Source organism: Athene cunicularia (genome assembly GCF_003259725.1).
Source record: "Athene cunicularia isolate RWA chromosome 18 unlocalized genomic scaffold, athCun1 chr18_part1, whole genome shotgun sequence".
NCBI classification, from domain to species: Eukaryota; Metazoa; Chordata; class Aves; order Strigiformes; family Strigidae; genus Athene; species Athene cunicularia.
The window spans coordinates 11072025-11093960 of record NW_020799123.1 but is presented as its reverse complement, the minus strand read 5'-3'; the positions used below and the strand labels follow the sequence as shown (position 1 = coordinate 11093960).

At 49.2% G+C, this 21936-nt stretch overlaps 1 protein-coding gene across 1 annotated transcript in view; it reads right to left on the bottom strand.

Moving 5' to 3' along the window:
• Window positions 1-20505, bottom strand: part of MAP2K6 (mitogen-activated protein kinase kinase 6) — a 35649-nt gene extending 15144 nt beyond the window's left edge. The window contains exons 1-8 of the mRNA XM_026861050.1: window positions 20432-20505; window positions 9468-9534; window positions 8465-8513; window positions 5832-5945; window positions 4202-4321; window positions 3301-3417; window positions 2800-2851; window positions 584-711 (exon numbers count right to left, since the gene is read on the bottom strand). Of these exons, the coding sequence (XP_026716851.1) occupies window positions 584-711; window positions 2800-2851; window positions 3301-3417; window positions 4202-4321; window positions 5832-5870 (456 nt within the window). The 5' untranslated portion in view covers window positions 5871-5945; window positions 8465-8513; window positions 9468-9534; window positions 20432-20505. The remainder of the gene's footprint in view (window positions 1-583; window positions 712-2799; window positions 2852-3300; window positions 3418-4201; window positions 4322-5831; window positions 5946-8464; window positions 8514-9467; window positions 9535-20431) is intronic.
• Window positions 20506-21936: the final 1431 nt, after the last annotated feature.

The window sequence follows — 21936 nt, the reverse complement described above, 5'->3', positions numbered from 1 at the left end:
GGTTGTCACAGGCCAGATCTGGTCCCACACCCTGGCCAGTAAGGGCAGGCAATGAAATGGGTCACCAGGAGCTGATGGTACCTGCGCCAGGGGCTGGGGCAGTGGAGCTGACCCAGCACATCTGGCACGTAGGATGTGACAAGTCTCAATTCTCAAAGGACCATTTTCACCCTGTGCAAGTGCTCCACGGGCAGCAAATCCTGAACAGCAGCTCCCAGGAGGAGCGTGACGGACCCAATCCCTGGGGACTGTTTTTCCTCCCAGACAGAAAGTACTATTCTCCCCATAGGGCAGAACAAGAAAAATGCAACACGGAGTAACTAGAGAGCCTTCCCCAAGGTCACAGGGAGGTGATAAGGCAGCAGGAAGCTGTGCCCATGAGATCTGATCTGACCTGCGAGATCCATCTCCCCTCCCTGCCCCTTTACAAGTAACCTCAGGGATACGCCTTCCAAAACGAGTCCCCAGCACACATGCCAGAGGCTGATCCTTCCCCCTTTAGGATGACCCGGTGCCCAGGCTCATGTTCCTCTGGCCGTCCCGCAGCAGCTTTCACACGCAGTTTCTCCGCGGCTCAACTTACAGCCATGTAGGGTTTGCATCCTGCATCCATGGTTTTAGCAACCGAGTCAACGAGGTAACCGCTAATTCCAAAATCGCACATTTTCACCTGCCCCTGCGTATTGATCAACACGTTAGAGGGCTTTACATCTGCAAGAAGGGAACACATAGCACAGTCACTGTCACGCGTGGGTGGCGGTGCCAAGCCAAAAAAAAAAAAAAAAAAAGGGCACCAAAGGTGCCTGTGCAAAGCCCTGCGCTTTGTGCCCGCCAGAAAACCCGGCTGGCTGCGGCTACTGCAAGCTCGAGTGACTGCCTCAGGGGCCTGTCATATGTCCTGCGAGTGTCCCTCCACCTGCAGACCCCTCTCTCTGGTTTGGGGGAGTGGGAGGTAACCCTGCACGTAACCGCCGTAGCCCACTGCGCAGGGGACGGCCACGGACATCAGAGCGCTCTCAGGGGGACAGCTCAGCAGGGCTGGGGGCATCTCCAGAGGATGTTTGCAAATGGCTGGAGCTCTGGCAAGTCCTCAGCTGCATCTGGTCTCATGCCAGCAAAAGGAAAAATAAAAAAAAAACCTGGGGAAAGGATGAGGGGTGGGCAGGAAAGGGTGAAGAGGAGCGGGGGCTGCAGGGGAAGGAGGAAGCAGTAAACTGAGACAAGGATCAAGATTTCAGAAACGGCCTCTAATTTTAAGGATACCAAGCTTGAAGGCAATGTGAACAGCAGCAGGCGTGTGGGTGCTCCACACCTTATGGAAATGAGGCCGGTGTCTCATCTATTTATTACTGCCAGATTTATCCGCTTCCCATCAACGGCCTTATAATCCTTAGTGCATTCACACTTGCATCATGCTCACGAAGGCAGTTATAATCACCATCAGAAAGGGAAATTAAGGCACAGAAAGATGCTAGTATGTGAGACCCACGAGAGCAGGGAAGTGCTTTCCTGCACAGCAGGCAATCGCTCCGTGCGAGGCTAATCTCAGATGAAATCTCAACACCGCGCTCTTAGCCCGGGCCACCCTGTTTTCTCTTGTCCCAGCACTGATCCTCAAAAGGGAGCAATCCTGTCCCTGTTGCCACCCAGATATAAGAGGTTTCTTCTGTCAGAAGTTCCTCTGTCTACATGTGATAAACTATTAAATAGAAGAGCTGAAACACCATCCGAAGGAGGCCAGAAGCTGCTTTTGAGTCCTGCTTATTAAAACCGGGTGGTTTACAGTTCGTTAACATCTGCTCTCTAATCAGCATTTTTCAATCAAAAGCTTCATGTATCTGAGATCCTCACCCATCTGTAACTAGGCTGAAATAAGACAATTTTCAGTGGCAATCAAACACGTAAACAGGAATCCAGAAGCCAAGCAGCATTTTCCACCTACTGTAAATGATACAGAAGGCAGAAACTCAACCCCCAGCCACAGGCAGAATGTACAAAATGTGACTGCCTGCTCGAGCTGAACTCTGTTTGCTTCAGATGCTCCTTTCCCTGGCACTCACACGCTCCAGAGAGGGCTTTTTCCTCCTCACAACAAATTGAAAATGACCCGTTAAAAATAAAGGCGTCAAGCAGCAACCCTGCAAATTTGTTTCTTTCTCAGTGCGTTCATGGCATCTTTGAGATGCTCTAGCGGGGAAAAATGTCAGCAGAGTTTAAGGAGGGTATTTATGACTTCCCTTGAGGCTACCGTACCTATTAAGCTATTCTGCCCCACCAGTGCTCAGGCAAGCCCACAGAAAGGGGATGAGGATGGTTAGATCCCTGCATGAGGCATCACGCTGGCATGGAGATGCCTCTCACTGCACATCAGCGTGGAGCCATCGAGCTCGGGGCGAAGCCTTTGCAAAGCCTGATCCAAAGCCCACCAAGGTCAGACAGAAAAGTCTGGTTTAATTTTGCGGAGGTGTTGAAGCAGACGATGGATTCAGACTGTGCACGAAGGGAAATGCAACCCAGGGGGAAAGAGCCCTTTTTTTCCTGCCAGCACAACCAGGCTGGAGCTCACTACTCCTCCAGCTTGGGGAAACGCTGGGACCAACGTGCAGCTTTTAAAGAGCAAACCAGCAGACATTTCCTCCGACTAGGTTTTGCTAGTCACGAGACGCTGGGGAGTACTTTTGCTGTCAAAAGTCCATTTTATCTGGGAGATTTTGGGAGCCCTGTGCCCAGCCACAAGGCCAGGCTGAGAGCGTGCGGGGCAGACACCAGCACGGTCACGGCTGCGTGCCTGGCACTTACCTCTGTGGATCACGGAGAGCTTACTGTGTAGATGTTCTAGTGCTTTTACGATCTGAAACAACAAATCTAGAGTGAATCACAGCTGGCAGCACCATGCTGAGGAGGAAATGTTATCTGGCTTCACCCACCCCATCCTCACCAGACCTCCTTAGAGCGAAGAAACTACATCTCCCACCAGTCCTGCACCCTCACAGCAGCCTAAGGTGACCCCCCAGGGATCTCCCGGGGGCTCTGGGACCCTCATGAGAAGGCAAAGGAGCTGCAGGACCCTCCCCACATCTAACATTCTGCCATGTCTAAATGTTATGTATATTTTGGGTTATTCGTGGCTTATGAGTAACATCGCCTCAGACCAGATACTGGAGCCTGTTAGCAATGTCCACAGGGGCTGGCCCACAGACCATGCTCTTCCTGGTGCAAATACAGCAGGGAGCTGGCTTAGAAGACTGGTTTAGAAGAGAAACACCCTTTCCCTTCCCTCCTCACCCTGCTAATACTCACAGAGACAGCTATTTTCCCTAAGATGTCCTCAGGAATCGTCAGGCCTTTGTCAATGACGTGTTTGTAGAATTTGTCCAGTGAGGTATCCATCAGCTCCATGCAAATCCATACATCTCCCTGGAGGGTAAAGAAAGCAAATATCTGCCTACTGGAATGAAGCATCCTTTCCTTTCACAAAGGTCTTTGGCACTTGCCCTTTGCTGGCCTGTTTGTCTCTTCCTTGTCTTCTAAAACACAGTCAGAAAAACTGAACTGGGCTTTCTTTTTCCCTCCTCTCCAGCTGGAATTAAGTGCTGTCCACCTTCACTACCATTTAGGGTGTATCTTCTGCTGTCTTTTCCCAAAGCAGAGTCATGGTGATTTAGAAGCCCAGAAAGTTATCAGGACTGAGGCTCCTACATGTTCAGGTCACTGCAAACGCTCAGCCAGGAAAAGTTCAGCTCTGCAAAGCTATGCTTAAAACTCTTCAATAAATCTTGCTTTTCAGAGCTTTCCACATTTTTCCTCCATGTGGCTTTCTCATTGCAAGTCAGGACAACATTAACACTAGCAGAGCAGGCTGTGAGGTGGTGTCCTCGGTGCCCGGCCGTCCCCATCACTCAAACTCCCTACCAAGCCCCAGCACTTCGGCACAGAGGCCTCGCACATTCCTGGCACTGGGGCTTGGCTGCCCTTGGCTCCCCCTCATGTGGGACTGTGTCTCTCCTCGCTCGCCAAGAAGTAACTGCGTGTAACAGATCCTTAGGCTAGGATTAAGCAAATCCATACTGTACCAAGACTCCACGTCTACATGGGAGATTAAAGCCCTGGCACTTGGAGGGAGCCTAGGCATGGGAATTCAGAGCCTGGGAGAGGATCCAGTCTCCCAGGGGCAGCACGGCTGATCTCCAGGATGCCATACCTCTCGGAAAAGTGCCCCGTAAAAGGTGACAGTGAAGGGGCAATCTACCGTCCTCATGGAGATATCCAGATCCATCAATAACCTCTTCTGCTCCTGGCTGTTCACTGTGGCTCGGATCCGCTGGAACACAAAGCATTTTAGCGTTGGCTGTCAGCACCTCCATCCCACAGCCATACCTGTGCTGGCCACAGTGCCTTGACATCACACCTTTACCCTTTTATCTCACCTCTTTGTGTCACCCTTTTACTACACCTCTTCGTGACAGGCACATCCCAAGCACAGCGCCCGCGGTAGGAGCATCCCAGTGCAACAGAGGTGGCTGAAGGGGATTGATCTCACCTCAGCCCAAACTGCAGGGGATTGAGCTCTTCCCTGCTAACGCCAGCGGTTTTGCAACAGCCAAAACCCACTGAGGCTTGGGAGAGGAGAAAGGAGCAGGCAATCAAATTCTAGGCTGGTGGAAACCTATGACTTTTGGAGCTGCGGTGGACATCAATTTACATTAGCAGACTTTGGTCACAAGAGAGGGCCCCAGCCCCGCGGCCAGAGCCCGCGCACTCCCCGTGGCTTTGGAAAAGGGACATCTCCCAGCGTCCCAGGGAAGAGATGTCAGTTATGTAAAATACCTGAAGACCCTCAGCTGGGAAGCACCACAAAGGGACATGACACAGTCTAACACAGGTCACACATATTCCAGGCTCCTTGGCCAAAGCCACTCGAGGTCAGGAATGTGACAGAATTAAACTGTTGGGCACCGTAGATCCAAGTGATGGCCTGAATGTTCCCACCGTGGTCTTCTGCAGTTTGGTGAGCACCCAAGAAAACAAGATGACCAAACAGAGCACAGAGGCCCTGAGACACATCCCAGCATCCACAGCAAAGTCTATCCACAACTGAGGAGCTAAGAATTTTCCTTCAGTTTGCTCATAGCTTCCAGCTCTGCATCTTTTTTTTTTTTTTCTTATTCTGAGAGGAAACGAGCTAAAATTCAGCCAAGCAAAATTTGGTCCTTCCCTAAATACAAATTTTCCCATGACTACTTCCCTAAGCTGCAAGCTTATAAATCTAAACTGTTGTTATGAAAACTTTTCATAATGGTACCTACAAGCCTGTCATGAATCAAGATCCCACTGTAGCAGACAAAATGTGAAAATCCCAACAAAAATTTCCTGTTCCAAAGAGACTAAAAAATTCCCAGCTGAAGAAAATTATCTTATGCAATTAAATTTACAGTATGCTCTTCTTTACAATTAAAAATAGTGTGCAGAGCCCTGAATAGCTACGTTAGAAAAAAAACCACACATATTTAAAAAATGATGGCAAATAGCTTATAAATCCCGGCAAAACCAGGTATATTGTAGACAAAGGTGAACAATATTTTTGTACGCACTACAACGCTGGAAGCAGGTTGAACATCATACTTTTAAAACACAGCCCTTTTCTTAGTTAAATGGCCCAAATCTACCTCAGCACTCTTTGTCCCCGGGTAGGAAAAAAAAGGATTTCATAAAGGAAGAAGAAAATCTCATGCGTCAGAAGAAGCGAGGTTAGAAACATGCACGGAGGAGAGCGCAGAGGGTGTCCACACACAACGACACAGACCAAAAGCACCTCGGGAGGCTCACTCTACCTTCACTGCCATGATCTGCCCGCTAGGCATGTGCCGCATCTTCTCCACCACCCCGTACGCACCTCGTCCCAGCTCGGAGATGGGCTCCAGGTCATCAGCTTTCACCTCAAAGTTCTGCGAGGAGGGTAAAAAAAAAAAAAACAAAAACAAACCATCAGCGTGCAGGCGGCTGCTGTGCGTATGTGCGACGCAAGGAGCGAAACGCCCCTGAAATCTAAAATCATCTAGCCCTGATTGGCGCGTGAATTCACTCCTGTGCATCCCTCTCCCGATCTGTGTCCAGGAGGCCTGGAAGAGGATGAGGGTCCTCGGGGGCTGGCGGGAGGATCAAGTACTGTGCGGTAGTTAGGAGCGTTCTGAAGGGGCTGTGCATCCTGAGAGCAGGGCGGGCGCAGGAAGGACCGTTCCTTCGGTGGGATGCTCTCCCCCCAGCCACCTGCACCCAGGTGCCCCCGCTTTAGCTGCCAGCGCTTTCATTTACTCCATCCTCTGAGGGCTGGGATGGAAAACCCCCCAGCAGCTTCTCCCCTCAGAATCACCTTTAGGTTTTTTGTTGGGTTTTTTTGCTTGTTTGGTTTTTTTTTTCCCTTCCATCCTCCTCCTCCCACAAACAATCATGGAAATATCTGCAGTTTTTTTTACGGCCTGTAAACGCTGATTTCTCCAGACCTGTAGATGGGCCGAATAGCAGCCAAGTGTGCCCCATTTTTAAACCACGGAGGATTTATTTTGTCTAGCTTTCAAGATCTCTTTCTCCCGGCCTTACACAAAGGATGACTTTGTTTGGAGCCCTGCATTCTAACCTGCCCTTCTCCCTTCTGCTGCAATATTGTGCAGCAGCTCTATTTTTTGCTTATTATTATTTTTGGATATTTAAAATATGCCTTTGCTACTAAAACCAGCCATTCTGTTTGCTGAACGCACAACCACATCAGTCAATCATCCTACAGAAAGAAGCGGGTTATAATGAACTGATTCACGGTGCATAATCCCACACTGCTTTTTGCCGGCACAGCAGAAAAAAAAAAAAAAAAAAAAAAAAAAACAAAAAAAAAAAACTTGCAGCCTGAAATGTGCTGGCTGGGGATGGCACAGAGTGCAGGGCCCATACACTGCGTTACTGTGAGCTCGGGCTCCCGGGCAGTCACTCGCAGCTACGTTGCCTGCAAAAGGAGCCCTGACTAACATTTTTGTGTAACAGCGGAGATTTAAGCATCTCTGCCTGCCTGACACTGCTCCTACTGTTCCACAGGACCCTCTCCAAAAAAGCACTTTTGACTCTCTCAAGGCCACTCTTAAATTTAGCAGAAACGTTTAAAGGGAGAGGGGGAGAAGTGGCTTTCCCTCGGGATCAGGGAAAGAGGCAGCACATCCCGAAGGTACTTGGCTGGACAAAGAGGTAACAGATCTACGGGAAACGCAAGCCATGGCATGTCAGTCCCTCCGAGATAGCCCTGTATCCGTGTCTGTAAAAAAGCCTGAGTTTGGTGAGCGCGTTTCTCTTTTGCACCGTCCAACACGGGCTCTCTGCCTCCATGCATGGAGCCTTTTTGGAGCACTTGTGCTTTTCCTCATCCCGGGGACTGCAGGGGAGAAATGATTTTCTTGGAGCGGGCACTCGCTCTAGCAGCAGGCATTTTCTCTGCCTCAGTGCTGCACCATTTTGCTCCAGAGGCATCTCACACTCTTTCCACCTTCCAGCCCCTGCTCCATGCCAGGGAAAATACAAAATCCAAAATGAAAAAAAAAAAAAAAAAAAAAGCATTCAAAGATAGACATTATAAAACACTATTGGATGAGAGTTTCACCTCACAAATTAACTCGCTGACGCTGAGGCCTCTCTTTTGCATCTAAGAAATTTATTGCTCAGCTTCAAAGTGCTTTTATGAATGCTGCTGTGCCATTTTCTCCTATCAAAATAGCTGTCCTCAGTTTTGTTTTTCCTCGCTATTTTTTTAGAACATCAGGTGGATTGGTTTCCATGCTCTCAGAAGGATTTGCTTCCAGGACAGGAAGATCTACCCTGAGTTAGGCTCCAGATGAGATGGTCTTCAATATTAGCAAAGGGAAATACTTTGGATGAAGGCTTTAAATCAGCAAGGGAACCGCAAATGAGAGTAAAATCTGCTGTCAGCAATCCCCTTATTTTATAATCATTATTTCCAGGGGATTAGCTGCACTTTATTGAGGCAAGACAAGAATTTCCAAGGTGGAAAACATGAAGGGGACCCAGGTGTCATGGGATGCAGAGGGTGAGCATCTGGGAGCATGTTCATAAAGCGGTGACAGCCAGGTCACGCTGCAGGTGGCCACGGGGCCATGGACCCCACGCAGGCAGCCCTTGTTGGAGAAGCACAAACACCAGACGGTGGTCGGCTCTCTAAGGCTGACGGTGACTGTCGGGGCTCACACCAGCCACCAGGCTGGCTCTTCCCAGCTTTTACTCATCCAGCAACCGCCCCGCGTTTCGCACAAAATGGGTCGCTGTTTTTAAATAGCTAGTATTTCTTAATATGACCCTTTCTTTTGGCTGAAATTAAGCGATCTCACGAGCAGCCCGCCTGGACAAGCAGCCAGCTCAGGATGGTCACCTGACCCAGAGGTCTTCTCCTCACATTAACTCCTAGTCTTACCTCCTCGCCAATAGAGATGCAGGCTTTGGAGTCTAGATCTCTGGGTGGCCTGCGGGAGAGAAAAGGGAAACAATGTGAAATGTTCCTTATGAAGATCAATTTTTCCCTCAGTGAGTAAATACAACACCCCTTGTCCCCCAGGCCGTGCCCTCACACCTTCAGGGCAGCAGCCCTCGCAGCCCTGAGCAGCCTAACCCGTCTCCTAGCTTTGCAGGAGCAACAGATACAGCCAAAATCCACGAAGTCACCCCAAAAATGGGTCAGGAAGGAACCTACTGGAGTTGGCATTTCTCACATGCAACTTCCCCATGCAGGAACCCAGAGAGATTCACTGCAAAAGGCAAGCCAGGTGGCAAGCGCCAAACCTCCGCCAGCCTGTATGAAAAATGGATTAAACAGGCGTAAAGGTCTAAAACCACTGTAAATGATTACCCAAGTCACCCAGCACGGGTTGACAGGCTAATAAAAGTCAATCCTCAAGGAAGCAAAGAAAGCCAAGCAGGCTGGAGTTGCACAAATTGCCTTAAAAGCACAAGGTTTTCTTTTGCGAGGCTGAGTATGGAGGGAAGGGGATGCATTTTTATGCCTTGACCAAATGCATGTTACTCAAACCGGGTGGCAGAAGTGCCACATCAGTTAAAATTGGGTGCCCATCCTGATTTTTTACTTTTCCTGGGCACATCATGAAGCAGCACAAGACCCACCACGGCCAGTGATGGGTAGAGGGTGATGGGCTGAGACCCCCCTGCTTGTACCTGGGGCTACAAGAGAAATACAAGGGCTGTTATTATCCTCCCTGATGGTGCCAAAATTAATGTAGACATTTTGCCCCTGTTCCTCATGAAGGCTCCCCCTTATCCCAGAGCTGGAAGCACAAGCCCCGGGTGCTGGCTGTGACCGGCCGCTGGCCCCTGGCCGTGGCAGCGCAGGCGCTAGCAGAGGCTGGAAGGCAGCTGGGGTTCGTGGTTTTCTTTTTATTCTGCCTTAGTGTTTGCAGACTTACGTGGAGCTTGTCTGTGGTTGCTCAAATGCTTCTTTAGGAATTTTCAGCCCAGGGTTTCTCTTCTTGCCTGTGAAACGAGAAAGAGGTAGAATTAAAGAAAGGTGCTTTTTTTGTTGTTGGTTTGGTTTGGTTTAATTTGCAAAACACAGCTTGTCTATATTTGTTGACCTTATTTAACATAAATGCCCGGCCAGGCTGGTGGTGTAGACTCGGGGCACAGAGTTCAAAACATAAAGTGTCTTTGTTCAGTAACGCTTCACTTAGACCTGCAAGGTCTGGCTGCCAACTTGGTACAGAAAACAGGCAAGAGCTCTGGCAAAGGCAGGCCATGTGAAAATGCAAAGTGAAAGGTATTTCTCCTTCGTCAGCCCTACCCACGTAAGATCCCTTAAAATGTTTCTCAGATTTTAAACCATTCCAGAGACATAACTGTGAACCCTGGCAGGATTAGAAATCTTTTAAAAATTACATCTGAAAGTCCAGAACCAGATTCTGATTCTGTTCAAATGGATGTTTCACCTCTTGGTCATTAAAGTTGTGCAAACCCAGCAAAAATAAAGCAGAATTAAGTTTGCAGGCTTCAAAGCCATTTGTTTCTGTTCACACTGACCAGCCAAGCTTTTCTGAGCTGGATGAAGCTCAAGCTCTGAAGTAGTTCAAATGCAGGCTCTCCTGTAAAGGGGGTCCAAGCCGGCAGACACAAGAGCCAGGCAGACTAGAGAAATACAAGAACCTTTTTATGACTAAACATATACAGCCACATTTCAGCATGGGGTTTTGAATTCACGGATAAAATAACCTGAAAACATAAGTCATGTCACCAAAACCCCAAGGTAAACATCTGGCTCTTTGGCTGTGTAATAAAATCCCCGGTCCCCCCAAAACAGCACAAGCATCTAATTTAGGCGTTAAACATTTTTAACCTAACAATTTGCATCAATTGCTGTCTTTCTTTTAAGCATGAGTTTTACTCTCTAGTCCCGACACTCCCTTTCAAACTTTCCCTGTACATGATTGAGTTTGGTTTCCGTCTTGACACAAACTCATGGCAATAAACGTCCGTGCATCCCTGTGCTGGAGGGGTGCTAGATCAAAGCGCAGGCACCCAGAACTGAAAATGACCTTTTTGAAGCAATTAATCAATTCAGATTGTCTTTTTTTTTTTTTTTTTTTTTTAAAAATCTTTCTTTGTTTTCCTTTGTCTGCTCCAAAAGACAGGATCGCACTCGCTCCTTTTGGCAAAGAGTCATTCCAGGATGGGATAAGCTTCGACAACCCAACTGACACACTCACTATTGTTATTAGAAATCTACAGAGCTGCAAATTTACAAAAGGAGGAGGAAAAAAAAAAAAAAGCCGATTCTCTGCTCCAAGGAGCTTCCAGTCTAGCACAGAAAAGGCAAAATAAAAGAAGCAAGGTCACTCAGAAGCATGAAGACGCACTCTCAGTTTTCCCAAGAGGTAAAAGCTGGCCTATAAGGAAACAAAAATCATCGTATAAACAAGTGGAGGAATTTCTACAGTTAGCAGAGCTGTTCTTTGACCCTCTTCTTTCTAGTTTTCTTAGTTGTACTGTCCAGGTCTCTCGAAGGCACAACCGAGAAGCAAGCCCTGCTGCGCGAGATGCTCTGGATACCATTTCTTGCCCGTGCTGCGCCAAGTGCACATCAGATCCAACAGGATGCTAAATGGGCAACAGCGTTCTTGATGTTGTCACGTTTTAGCTGAAAAAGGAATCTCAAAAATACAGGTCTTGCAGCGCAGGCAAACAAAAACCCCTCTTTCTCTGGCAGCTGCTAAGTCTGCCATACCAGTGATCTCGCTGGCTCCAAAAACCTGCCTGCATCCTCTCGCCGTTCAAGCAAAGACGACAACCACAGGCACAAGAAAAGCAGTATCTTCAGCCTTATTCTGCACGTGCGAATTAAGACGGGGAATTAAGACAGGGAAATTCACCGACTTGCCCACGGAGTCAGGAACTGCCTCTTCAGCTCTAGAGCTGAACTCTTCCTATTAACACTCACCAGCCGTCTCCTGGCATCCTTCTTACACGTCGACCGTTCATCCAAACCGCTGCAACGACATTCACGCAACCACCAAAATCAAAAGAGAAACAAGCACAAATTTGCTCTGTTCTTCCCTTTTTATGTTTGTTTTATTTTTTTTTTTTCTTCGTGGATTTGCTTGCACAATCCCACGTGCTGTACCTGAACCTCAGGAACCTGCTCTCAGGCAGCTCTGGGAGGGTGAAAATGAACCTGCTGGAAATTAACCTAATTTGAACGTGAACCAGAACAGGTTGCACAGCATTTAATCTTATCACGGTTCACAAGTGGTGTCAGCAGAAGAACTAGATAGCAAAATGCCAAACCCAAATAAATATTAAAAGCCTTCCGCCTTCTGGTGAAATAAAATCTGCACTTTGGGGAGTTTATTTTCCTTGTCTCTTCTTCACAGAATACAATATTTTGAAACTTTGCCATTTTTTTGAAGCACAATCTGTTCGCGTATTCGAGTTGCCAAGACACAGACACAGTTTAACATTCTTTGGGGTTTTCTTTTCAAGAAAAAAAGAAAGCAACAACAGTAGCAAGAATAAAACACAGATTTCAGATGGCACTAGGAGAAGGGATGGCAAACGGGAATGGCCACAGCCGGGACTTGCACCTGCAGCACCCACTGTTCCTGCGGGATGAGCTCAGGGTGCCGAGGGGAAAGCGGTTCCCTCCGCACCACAGCTCACAGCACGGGCGTTTAATCAAAGTCTCGGGCTGCGATCAGGCAATTTCATGCCTCTCAACTGGATCAGGCAAACTTTCTGAGCTCCTTTTGTTACAACATGCAAAATGCTTGTCTCTCCAAGCCTTCTGGGGCCAGTGTCTGCAAGTGTCTCGCAGGAAGCATTTGCAATCTTGAACATGGTACCGCCTTAAAAGCAGAAGCATGGAGAAGCAGCCAGCACTGCTCTGCAGAGCCGTGGCTGCCACCCCAGGGACCCCTGGAACCCGGGTCCCCCCCTTGCCCCATGCCCCAGCTCCCCAGCTCCCAGCTGCATGTGGGGGAGAGCTCAGCTGAGGCTCTTCCGCTGCTCTAAAAACAAAGGGTTCAGGTCACACATGCTGGAAGGAGTTTCTCCCCAAAAGCAAACACTGATGCTTAGAGCGCTTTTTTTAAAAAAAAATATAAATAAAAAAATTGGAAGTCCCAAGATCAGTTCTCTTCAATAATAACTACCAAGCAAGTATCTTGCTGTCAAAATAAAATCCCCCAGTTTACCATAGCAGACACCGGCTTTGAAAGACAACGCTGTAATAAATTGCATTTTGCAGAGAAAGTAATCTGTACAGGAGCTCAAAATGTGGAGGCAGCTTAATAACATACCAAATTGAACGTTACCTGTTCCATCCACCAGAAAAAACAGTATTTGCCACAGTGTTTTTATGATTCATTATTATTTTTAGCTTTGCTTCCTGAAGAAAATCACCTGTGTGTATTTGACAGTCTGTGACCCTTGTGGCAAGCGTAAATCCGCTGGCCAATTTCAGCCCTACCTGACAGAGAAATTGAGCTTTCGGAGATTGCAAATCTGACAAGAGGAGGTGACAAAATAAAGTCCCCAACTCAAGAGGCAGGCTAAAGCACAAAAACAACCCACGGCAGGCACCAGGCATCCATGTTCAAGCCGTGCAGAAGCCCTGGGTGTCTCAGACATCAAAATAACAGCACGAGGCTCAATCCTCAGGCACAAACCAGCTGGGGCCTGAGCATCAGTGCAACTCCCCGGGATCTGCAATAAGGAAAAACCCCAGAGAGAGGCATCAGACACAGGGTGAAGTCTAAACACGCCTCCTGCAGAAAGTTCACAGGCCTGGTTGATCAACGGATGGGATCGTACATCTACTGCCCGGCATCCAAAAAGTCAGGACTTTTCCATATAAACAACCACCGGTGGCTTTCTCGTCCCTGATCCTTCAAGCTAAAACTCATCTGACAGCTCTCCCGGCAATTTTCCGCACAGAGCCTGTCACAAGCACTTGACTCAAAAGCCACGTTTGAAGAATAATTGAGGGGGGGGAAAAATCCAGACTGGTTTGGAGCGATGCTGAGAGACATCTCCAGACCCGAGCTTTGATTCAGCAAAACATCCGGGGTGTCTGTAACATTAAGCGCAAGCTTAAACCCGCTTTCTTTTAGCAAAGCAGTCACGCACAGTAAATATTGAACTGGCTGATGCTAGAGAAGGTGCCACCTTTAAAACAACCTCAGTGCTCTCCTGGCAAGCGCACCCATCAGGACAGCAGTAACGAAAGCATCAGCTGCAACATCCCCACAACCTCCCGTGCCCAGCTCCCCCCTCCACGGGCCTTCTGCTCAGCACTGGCTAGACCAGCCCAAGAGAAGTCAATGCTGAGAATGAAATGAGGTCTGAAAGCGAAATTGTAATAGGAAAAAGAAAACCTGACTTAATGAAAACACATTAAATACTTCCCCGTGAAGGTCTTAAACCCAATTCCTGAGGGAGGGGAGAAAAAATACAACTTCCAATGGGCTTGTTAACCTCTTCCCACCAGCACTGACAGAGCGTACAGAGAGATTAATGTGGCTAGCCCCTTTCAATTAGGGCAGCGTTAAATATCAATATTGAAAAAGGAAACTTCAAAGCTCCACAGCAAAAGGGTCGGAAGCATAACAGAGAATGAGAAAGAAAGGGAAGACAGAGGAATTCACTACCCACATACGGCGGTAACAGAAAATAAACTTTGACTTCTGAAGGAAAATCCCATTCCCCAGTCTCCAGGTTTTTCACTGCAGTCGAAAACTTTTTATGATATAATCCAAAGTAAATGGTTCCTGGCCACAAAAAGCTCCTGTTTCCTTCAAAGGATATTAACCAGTTCTGTCTTCACCACAATTTATTATTAAAGCTGTGTTCAATAACCATGTAGCAACACTTTCTTTCAAATAACACTCTTTAGCATATAATTTGCTGATAAAATTTCACAGGCGGGAAATGCCTCTTTCTCCCACTTTTTGAAGAGATAAAAGAGGCTCATTTCCTATTCCAGTCTTCCCTAAGGATTTTTTTTTTGTCTGATTTCTTGAAAGGTTTTGAAAGCCAAATGATCTGCTTTTCCCCTATCAGCTGTACTCAGTCGTGTAAGCAAAACCCCCACACCTAACAGGAGGGAAAAATGGAAATGTTCAGTGTGTTTACGTAGAAGAAGGGTGAATCAGCATCTCACGGGCTCTGCAAGACTGAGCCCTGTACCACACAGCTGCACAACCAGTGCTTCCCTGACGCTATGCCCACTCTTCAGTGCAAAAGAACCTGTGGCCACAGCTTAGGTGCAAATCCCCAAACTGAGACGGTTCTTGCAAAACCAAGAAATTAACTTTATTTTGGTCCCACAATCCCTGGAAATGCCCAGCAGGAGACAGCTCTTCATGCAAAGACTTAGTCTTCAACTGCAAAGGGCATCTCTTACCCATAGCCCAGCTCCAGCCCCTATTTCAGCAAGCAACGGTAGATTTGATGCTGTCAAAGAGAAGTTCAAGCCTTGCAGGCCAGGTGGAAATACCCAAACCTCTGAGAACTTCACCCATTAACACGCCTGAACCCAGGCACATAAACACTGAGATATCTTAAAGCTGCTTACGGCACCCAGGGCAGGGTCACCTGGAGCAACTGCTGCTGTAGAAGATACAGTAACTTCATATTTAAAATCAGTTTCACACAGGGTGACCAAAGAAGGAGGGGAAAACGGTTTTTCAACAAGTGTTAAAGAGCATCTCACAGGTTTATTATTTATGCCTGCAAATTATTACAGATTAAGGCACATGCAATGGTGAGAGCTGAAGCAAAACCATCTTGGCACACGACAGCTCAAGGGCTGGGGATGGACTTGCCCGTCTCCTTCGTCCCTCAGTCATCTGCCCCAGCAACAGCTCGTCACGGCTCATGAGTTCGCAAGGTGAAGAGCCTTTAATTCCGCCCAGGTCTCTTCACCAAGGAATCCCACAGGAGGGGACGCCCCAGCCAAGTGTAAGAGGAGTGGGAAGGCCGGGTGCATTCCTGGCATCCCTGCAGTCAAACACTCACCACCTCTAGACTAAACAAGAGTCACCAAGCAAAGACGCCTGAGACTCCCTGCCAAATCGTTGAGCTTAAAAATTAAAATACACATAGATAACAAAATATATTTTAAATGAGTGTTTCTGAGGGAGAAGCTGTGCTGCCAGGGCTTTACCTGGACTCATTTTTACAAGCTGGCTGTGTTCCAGATGAAACAGAAATCAAGTCATCAGTCAAAAAGAACAAACACAATGGGTGTAAATTCATGAATTAGCCACTTCTGGTGGGTTTCGTAGTACAAATGTATCTTCCCAGGCGGTCTCTGTTCCCAGAGGCAGCAGCACTTGCCTTCCCATGGGTTGTTGTGGCATCTCCCAGACAGGACCACAGTGCCTCCTGCATCACCACTGCCTTCCTCCACGGGCTTTGGCTGCAGGAAAGCCTTTGAGGTTTGTCACGCAGACAGTCAAAGCACAGGCTCAGATGATGCCTTTTTGATTTATATCTCTTTGGGACAGATCTGCAGGTGATAGCAAGGCTGGAGGTGGTGGCAGTGATTTGGTTTGGGGTATGTGAGGGAAGTTCTCCCACCACCTCTGCCTCCATGGTTGGTTTTGGTAACCCTTTGGTAAAGCTGCATTGTGCAATGCTCAAAGCAGGGCGCCAGGGACAGGGCAGGAGAGTGCCTGAGCTGTGCCCACCACCCAGTTTGTAAATGCAGAGCTTTAGCCAAGGCCTAGTTTCTGTAGAAAACCAAAAGCTAGATGTAAGCACCAATGATGTGGCAGTGGGCCTGAAAAATCTGTCTTCCAACCCCTCATCAAGCCACAGAAGAAGAATTTAATATGCAAGAGATTCTTAAAACCTGTTAAAGTTTCAACTGAAGGCCAAAGGAAGAGATGAAGAGGATAGTGCTTTATTTGCCTCTTTGAAATAGAATTCAGCTGCTCTCTCCTTAGCCCTGTCAGTAAGAGTGGCCAAGCGCCACTGGCTGCTCTTCCATCACTGCCATGAGCAACTGGATGGGTTGGAGGCAAACGGAGATGCCCCAACGAGAAACATGGCACGTCCTCTGCGCAGGACAGGGATGTTTCCTGCACGTCCTTTATCTGTGTCTTCCCTCACAGTTGTTTGCAATAACTCCTTGGAAACAGCAAACTTGAAATCTGTTTCCTTAACAACTCCTTTCAGGGCTGCTCAGGAGAAGGGAGCTGAGCCTGCCACGGTCGGGGGGCTGAGATGTCTCCCAGCTCCGGGCTTTCTTCTTCTCAATTTTGGTGTCGTGGAGCTGCCGGCTCATTTGGTGGCCATTGGCACATCCAGGTCTGAGCACACCATCACCACTGCCAGCCCCATCCCTGCGCCCCACGTCCGCGCTGCAACTCACACCTTTACATCTCAAGAATCGAAGCTTTTTGGTTTTGCTTTTTTTTTTTTTTCTTTTCCCCCCCTCCAGGAACCACATTTCGGGACAGGAAGCGGGAAAGGCAAAAAACACTTTTATGACTGTGATGAATTTTGCCAACACATACCGGAATCAGGATATGCCTGAAACACTGCGCCAGGCACAGAGATACCACGGGACAGCCCTAATTGCCTCTGAACTCCACTCCTCCTCTCGGTGCTTTTCTCCAAAAATAAATAAATCTCATTTTATACCAAACCTGGAAATGTCAGCAGGCTAAATGGAGTGCTTGAGTCACTTGCTCTTCCCCTCTGCGTCTCCTTTCTGGCTCTGACTGATGGCTGCGACACACTTGGGGGGAACCTGCTCCTAAAGACACCTCCCAGAGATTTAACCAGCCAACGCGTCGCCCCAAGTGCACCCAAATTTGCTTTGGCAAAGAGTAGGTGACCTCAGAGCCACAGCCCAGAGGCAGATACTTTCTTTTCTCAAAGTCAGTCTAAGCAATGAAAATAGAGAGACAGAAAAACGCTGAATCTCCATCTGGAAAACCAACATCTGGGCGTTTGTACAGTAGGGAACCCTGAAACACTGGCACAACACATGAGCAGATGATGCTGCATTCATCTTCCATTTTCATTCCCAAAGCTCCTGAAGATAAGAGCATGGCATGGCATGGCCTGGGCACACTTCACCATGATTCAGCTGACCCCGAACTACCTGCCGATACTGTTAGCACCCACATTGCAATGTTGGAGTTACAATTTGCTGTCCTGCCCCGACAGCAGCCGGGCCCCAGCACCCCGCCGGGCCGGCGGCTGCCCCGGGGTTTCTTTGTGGCAGGGCTCAGCTCACTCCTCTGACTCAATCCTGCAACCTGTAATAAACCCAGCGCAGGAGAGGCCCCAAACCAAAATAGCAGGGCTTTTGCAAGGAGCGACGGAGGCGCACCGAATGAACCCCGTGGCAAAGGTTGTGCAACGTCTGCTCGGATCACGCCAAGGTTATTTGCGTCTCGGGGCCTGTCTCCACCGACAGAGCGAGCTGCGTTTTCAACTCACGGCGGCTGACGTAGGTCAGCTCTGCTGAGGCACAAACACAACGGAGACAAAGATCTCCAGCTTTACTGCAGGGTAAAAAATCCCAAGGTCAGTCCGTCATGCCTGCCGCAAGATTGGCCTCCAGCTGGAGACGGTCTGGTGGCGAAGCTCTGAACAGCACACGAACAAAACGCTGCAAGAAGACGAAGCACAAACCTTTCAGTAAGGACTCCAGCAGACTAATCTCTGGATCCTGCAGCGCAGAAACATACAGAAATGTCACCAAACTGTGCAAATATCAGAACCTATTTGCCTGCCTTTCAATAAGCTCTGCATTTCAGTAATTCAATTTTGAAGGTAATTTCCTGATTCAGGCTAATCTCTCTTACTCTGCCCATTTTCCTCTTAACACATCCTGCAAAAGGGCTGCAGGCTGCCGTGTTTATTCATGTCAATACAGAAACCAGAGGGATGCGATTTCTTCTTATCTATCTGCAGATTTTGGTTATGAGAGTCTGTTTGTCACTCTGATAAGAGTGCATGTCAAAATTTTAGAGGAGTTAAGACCGTCTGAGCGCGAAACGGAAGAGACACTTTGATAGAGATTAGACATGAGATCCTGTGCGAAGACACGCACCGAACGCAGCGCTGCAGGGACTCTGGGAAGGAGGCAGGGAGCTGACCCAGCTTTTGGGCAATTCCCTACCCTCCTGTAATCCACCACCAAACAGAGCTGAGCCCCCGCTGCAGCTCTAGTCCGCAGGAGCTTGCAGGGAACACTGGGGTAACCATGTGCTGGAGCAACCTTTCAGCGGGTTTTGTGGGACACCAACACCCAACCCCAGTTTGGAGGCGAGCGCTGGCCGTCTGATAAAACACAACTGCATGGGGAGGTATGAGGGTTTGGGATGATCTTTTGTGTCCTCTGGAAGTTGCTGCCACCTCGCTGAGCTGTTTCATGGGCTCCCACACTGGCTTGGACCTTCCGTTGCCAGGACCTTGGACTTCACTTCCCAGCTGGGCTCTGCCCCGGTGTGTTCCTTGCACCCTGCTCCAGTGTTTGCTTGCAGGAACACCAACATGAGAGAGGAAACGGGGCCTTCAGAGCCCGTTTGCACACTCACAGACCAACAAAGAGCAACCACATGCTCCCTTCTGATGCTAACAGGGAGATGACAACAAACAGCTTTCCCAGACAACGTCCCTTCCCAGCCCAGACACAGCATCCCTCCCAGTCTCAGCGAGGGAACTGCAGGCACAACGTGGGGCCACCCATCGTGCTCCTGTTGAGCTGGTGCCAGGACCACGCTGGCATCTGCAGACATGACGAGGCAAGGCAGAGTCCTCCCCTGACATACTGCACTGCCAAAGCAGCCTTTAGATTAGCCAGTTTTCCTTTAGAAAACAGGTGCAATGCAAAACAGCCCTAAATCTATCATGCTTTAGGTGCTAATATAAGTGGGAGATGGTAGAGACGAGAGTTTTGCCTGCCTACGGCTTTCAGCACAGGGCTACAGAGACTTTAATATTAAAAACCCTGTTACAACACTTTGGCTGAACTCATCTGGCGTGTGCATCCAGCTGCTCGAACTTCGATGGCCTGGGGGAAAGGGCATGGCTCCTCCCAAACTGCAGCACCTCTGTGCAAACAGTGGCAACACCACCCAGCAGGAACGGCGCGGCGTTGGTTTCTATACTGACGTGAATAAACACAGGGAGCATCTGCTGTCAGACAATTCCACCTGGGCTGGGGCTTGGCTGCCCTGAGCTGACCCCCCAGCACCAGCCCTGCCCCTGCACAGCTCTCCAGGGACCAGTGCCTTCCTCTTCGGTGCTGGGATCGCCCAGGCGGGTGCAAAGTGGAATTGTGTAGTTCTCTGCTGATTCAGCCCAGCTGCAAGGTGCTGCCTCGTGATCCATCAGATAAAGAGGGGAGGAGGTGGTGGGCGCAAGGGTGTTCATGCTCCGGTTTCAGCTCTAACGACCCCATCCATGGCCACAGGCAAGTTAATCATAGAATCACAGAATATCTCAAGTTGGAAGGGACCCGTAAGGATTTCATCAACTCCCAAGCTGTGGGAGAGCCTTGATGCTCCAGACACGCTGGATCCTCCAAAGACCACCGTGGAGGCCCATGCATAAAACCACAAAATGCTAAATTCAACCATTTGCCTATGCACACATCCATCTCCAATCATCCAACTGAAATCCTACAGGGGCCAAAGCCTCTTCCTTCTTCTCACCTTGCTTTGCCTCACTATTTTTCCACTCATCAACTTATCATGGGTGTGCTCAAGACCTTCTCATCACGCACAGAGAAAAAACACTTCCACTCCCCTCCTCCCATCACGCCGTCTCAAACACCCTGAAATCCTGCAAGGGCACACGGCTGCCCAATGGGAGGCTGTGAGAGCCAAAGGCAACTAATGGCCCAGGGAAATCTTACTGGGGTCCGAGTGATGCCAAAAGGACTTTGTTTTCAGCTCCTTATGGTTGCTGGAGAAGGTTACATTCCTTGTGAGGCTCCTGCACCTCCAGCACTTGGGCAGCTGCATCGTCCTGTTGCTCTGGGAAAAATGCGATGGTGGCAGAGATCCCACGGAGCAGCAGAGGCCATCGTGGGAGCCTTGTGGCCTCTTCCCTCACCCCTATTATCACGAGAAGTCACAGCAACAGAGCTCCAGGGAGGTGAGTGGCAGGGACAGTCACCCCCTCCAGTCACCAGTACACCATAAATCAAGCCCGTATTTTCCCTCTGCCAAGGTCCGCTGGCTTCACTGCCTCCCCATCCCAGAGCCTGTTTTTTTCTGCTGCTTATCTCAAATTAGGAAATCCACAGGAATTGCAGGCCGGGGAAGCTGTTTGTCAAGAGCCTCCGGCCCTCGTGGGGATTTTTTATGAGGGACTTTCGTTTACTTGCTGCTTTGTTTTCAAGCCCTCGGCTGTCTGCTTGCAGTGGGAGTTTGCTGGAATCAAATCTGGAGAAAAGCTCTTGGAATTCACCCGGGGAACAAAAGGCCTTTTGTGCAGGAGGATTTGGAGGACGCGGCTGCTTTTATTGCCGCTACCTTCATTTCTATTTTCTCCCTGCTAAAGAGCACCTGCCAGCGGTGCCGGAGGAGGTGGGCTGCTGTCCGTGCACAGGGGGGGATGTGTGGGCAGGAGGACGGATGCCTCCCGCGCCCGCAGGCAGCGGGAGCAGAGCACTGCAGGCAGGAGGGTGAAGCACTTTCCAAATGTTCAGGCATCGCGGCGTGCAAGACTTACTCACCCGAGCCTTTCAGCCAAGCTCCGTGCTCCCTGCCCTGGCTCTTCCCCTCGCACGGAATGTGGGGTGGGCTCTGCTCCTCAGTGCAGCAGCAGCACCCTGAAAAGTCTCCCAAGGGATGGGCAGGCTCTGCCGTGCCGGTGGGTGCTCCCGTGCCGTACAGCCCTGTGGAGGGGGGGCTGAAGCTCCCACGGCCAACGTGTGAGCGGGGATGCTGTGGGTTCACCTGCAAGCTGGGCATCGCTCCCTGTACTCCATTTGCCTTTTTTTTTTTTTTTTTTTACTTCCTCTTATCCACTGAGATTTCACCTCAAAACACAACAGCGAGTGACCCCATAGAGCCACAGGGTTCTGACCAACTTCCCATATAAATATCTAGCAGGGCAGCAGCAAGTCTCCTCCATTCAGCATAAAAGCAGGTGCCCTGTGTGCCTCAGACACGGTGGGAGCAGGATTTGCCTTAAATCCACCAGCCCCAGCCCAGCTACAAACACTTCTACACTTCCCAAACCCGCCACTCCCTGGAAAACTTGACACAGTAAAGGAGCATCCACCTCCTTTCCCACTGCTCTGCAGAGCCTCAAAACCCGACTTTCTTAGGTCTGGCTGCCGGGAGGCGATAAGGATGCCCTCCCCACCAGACAGACCTTTTGCTCTACCTCCAGTTTCAGTTTTGGTTTTTA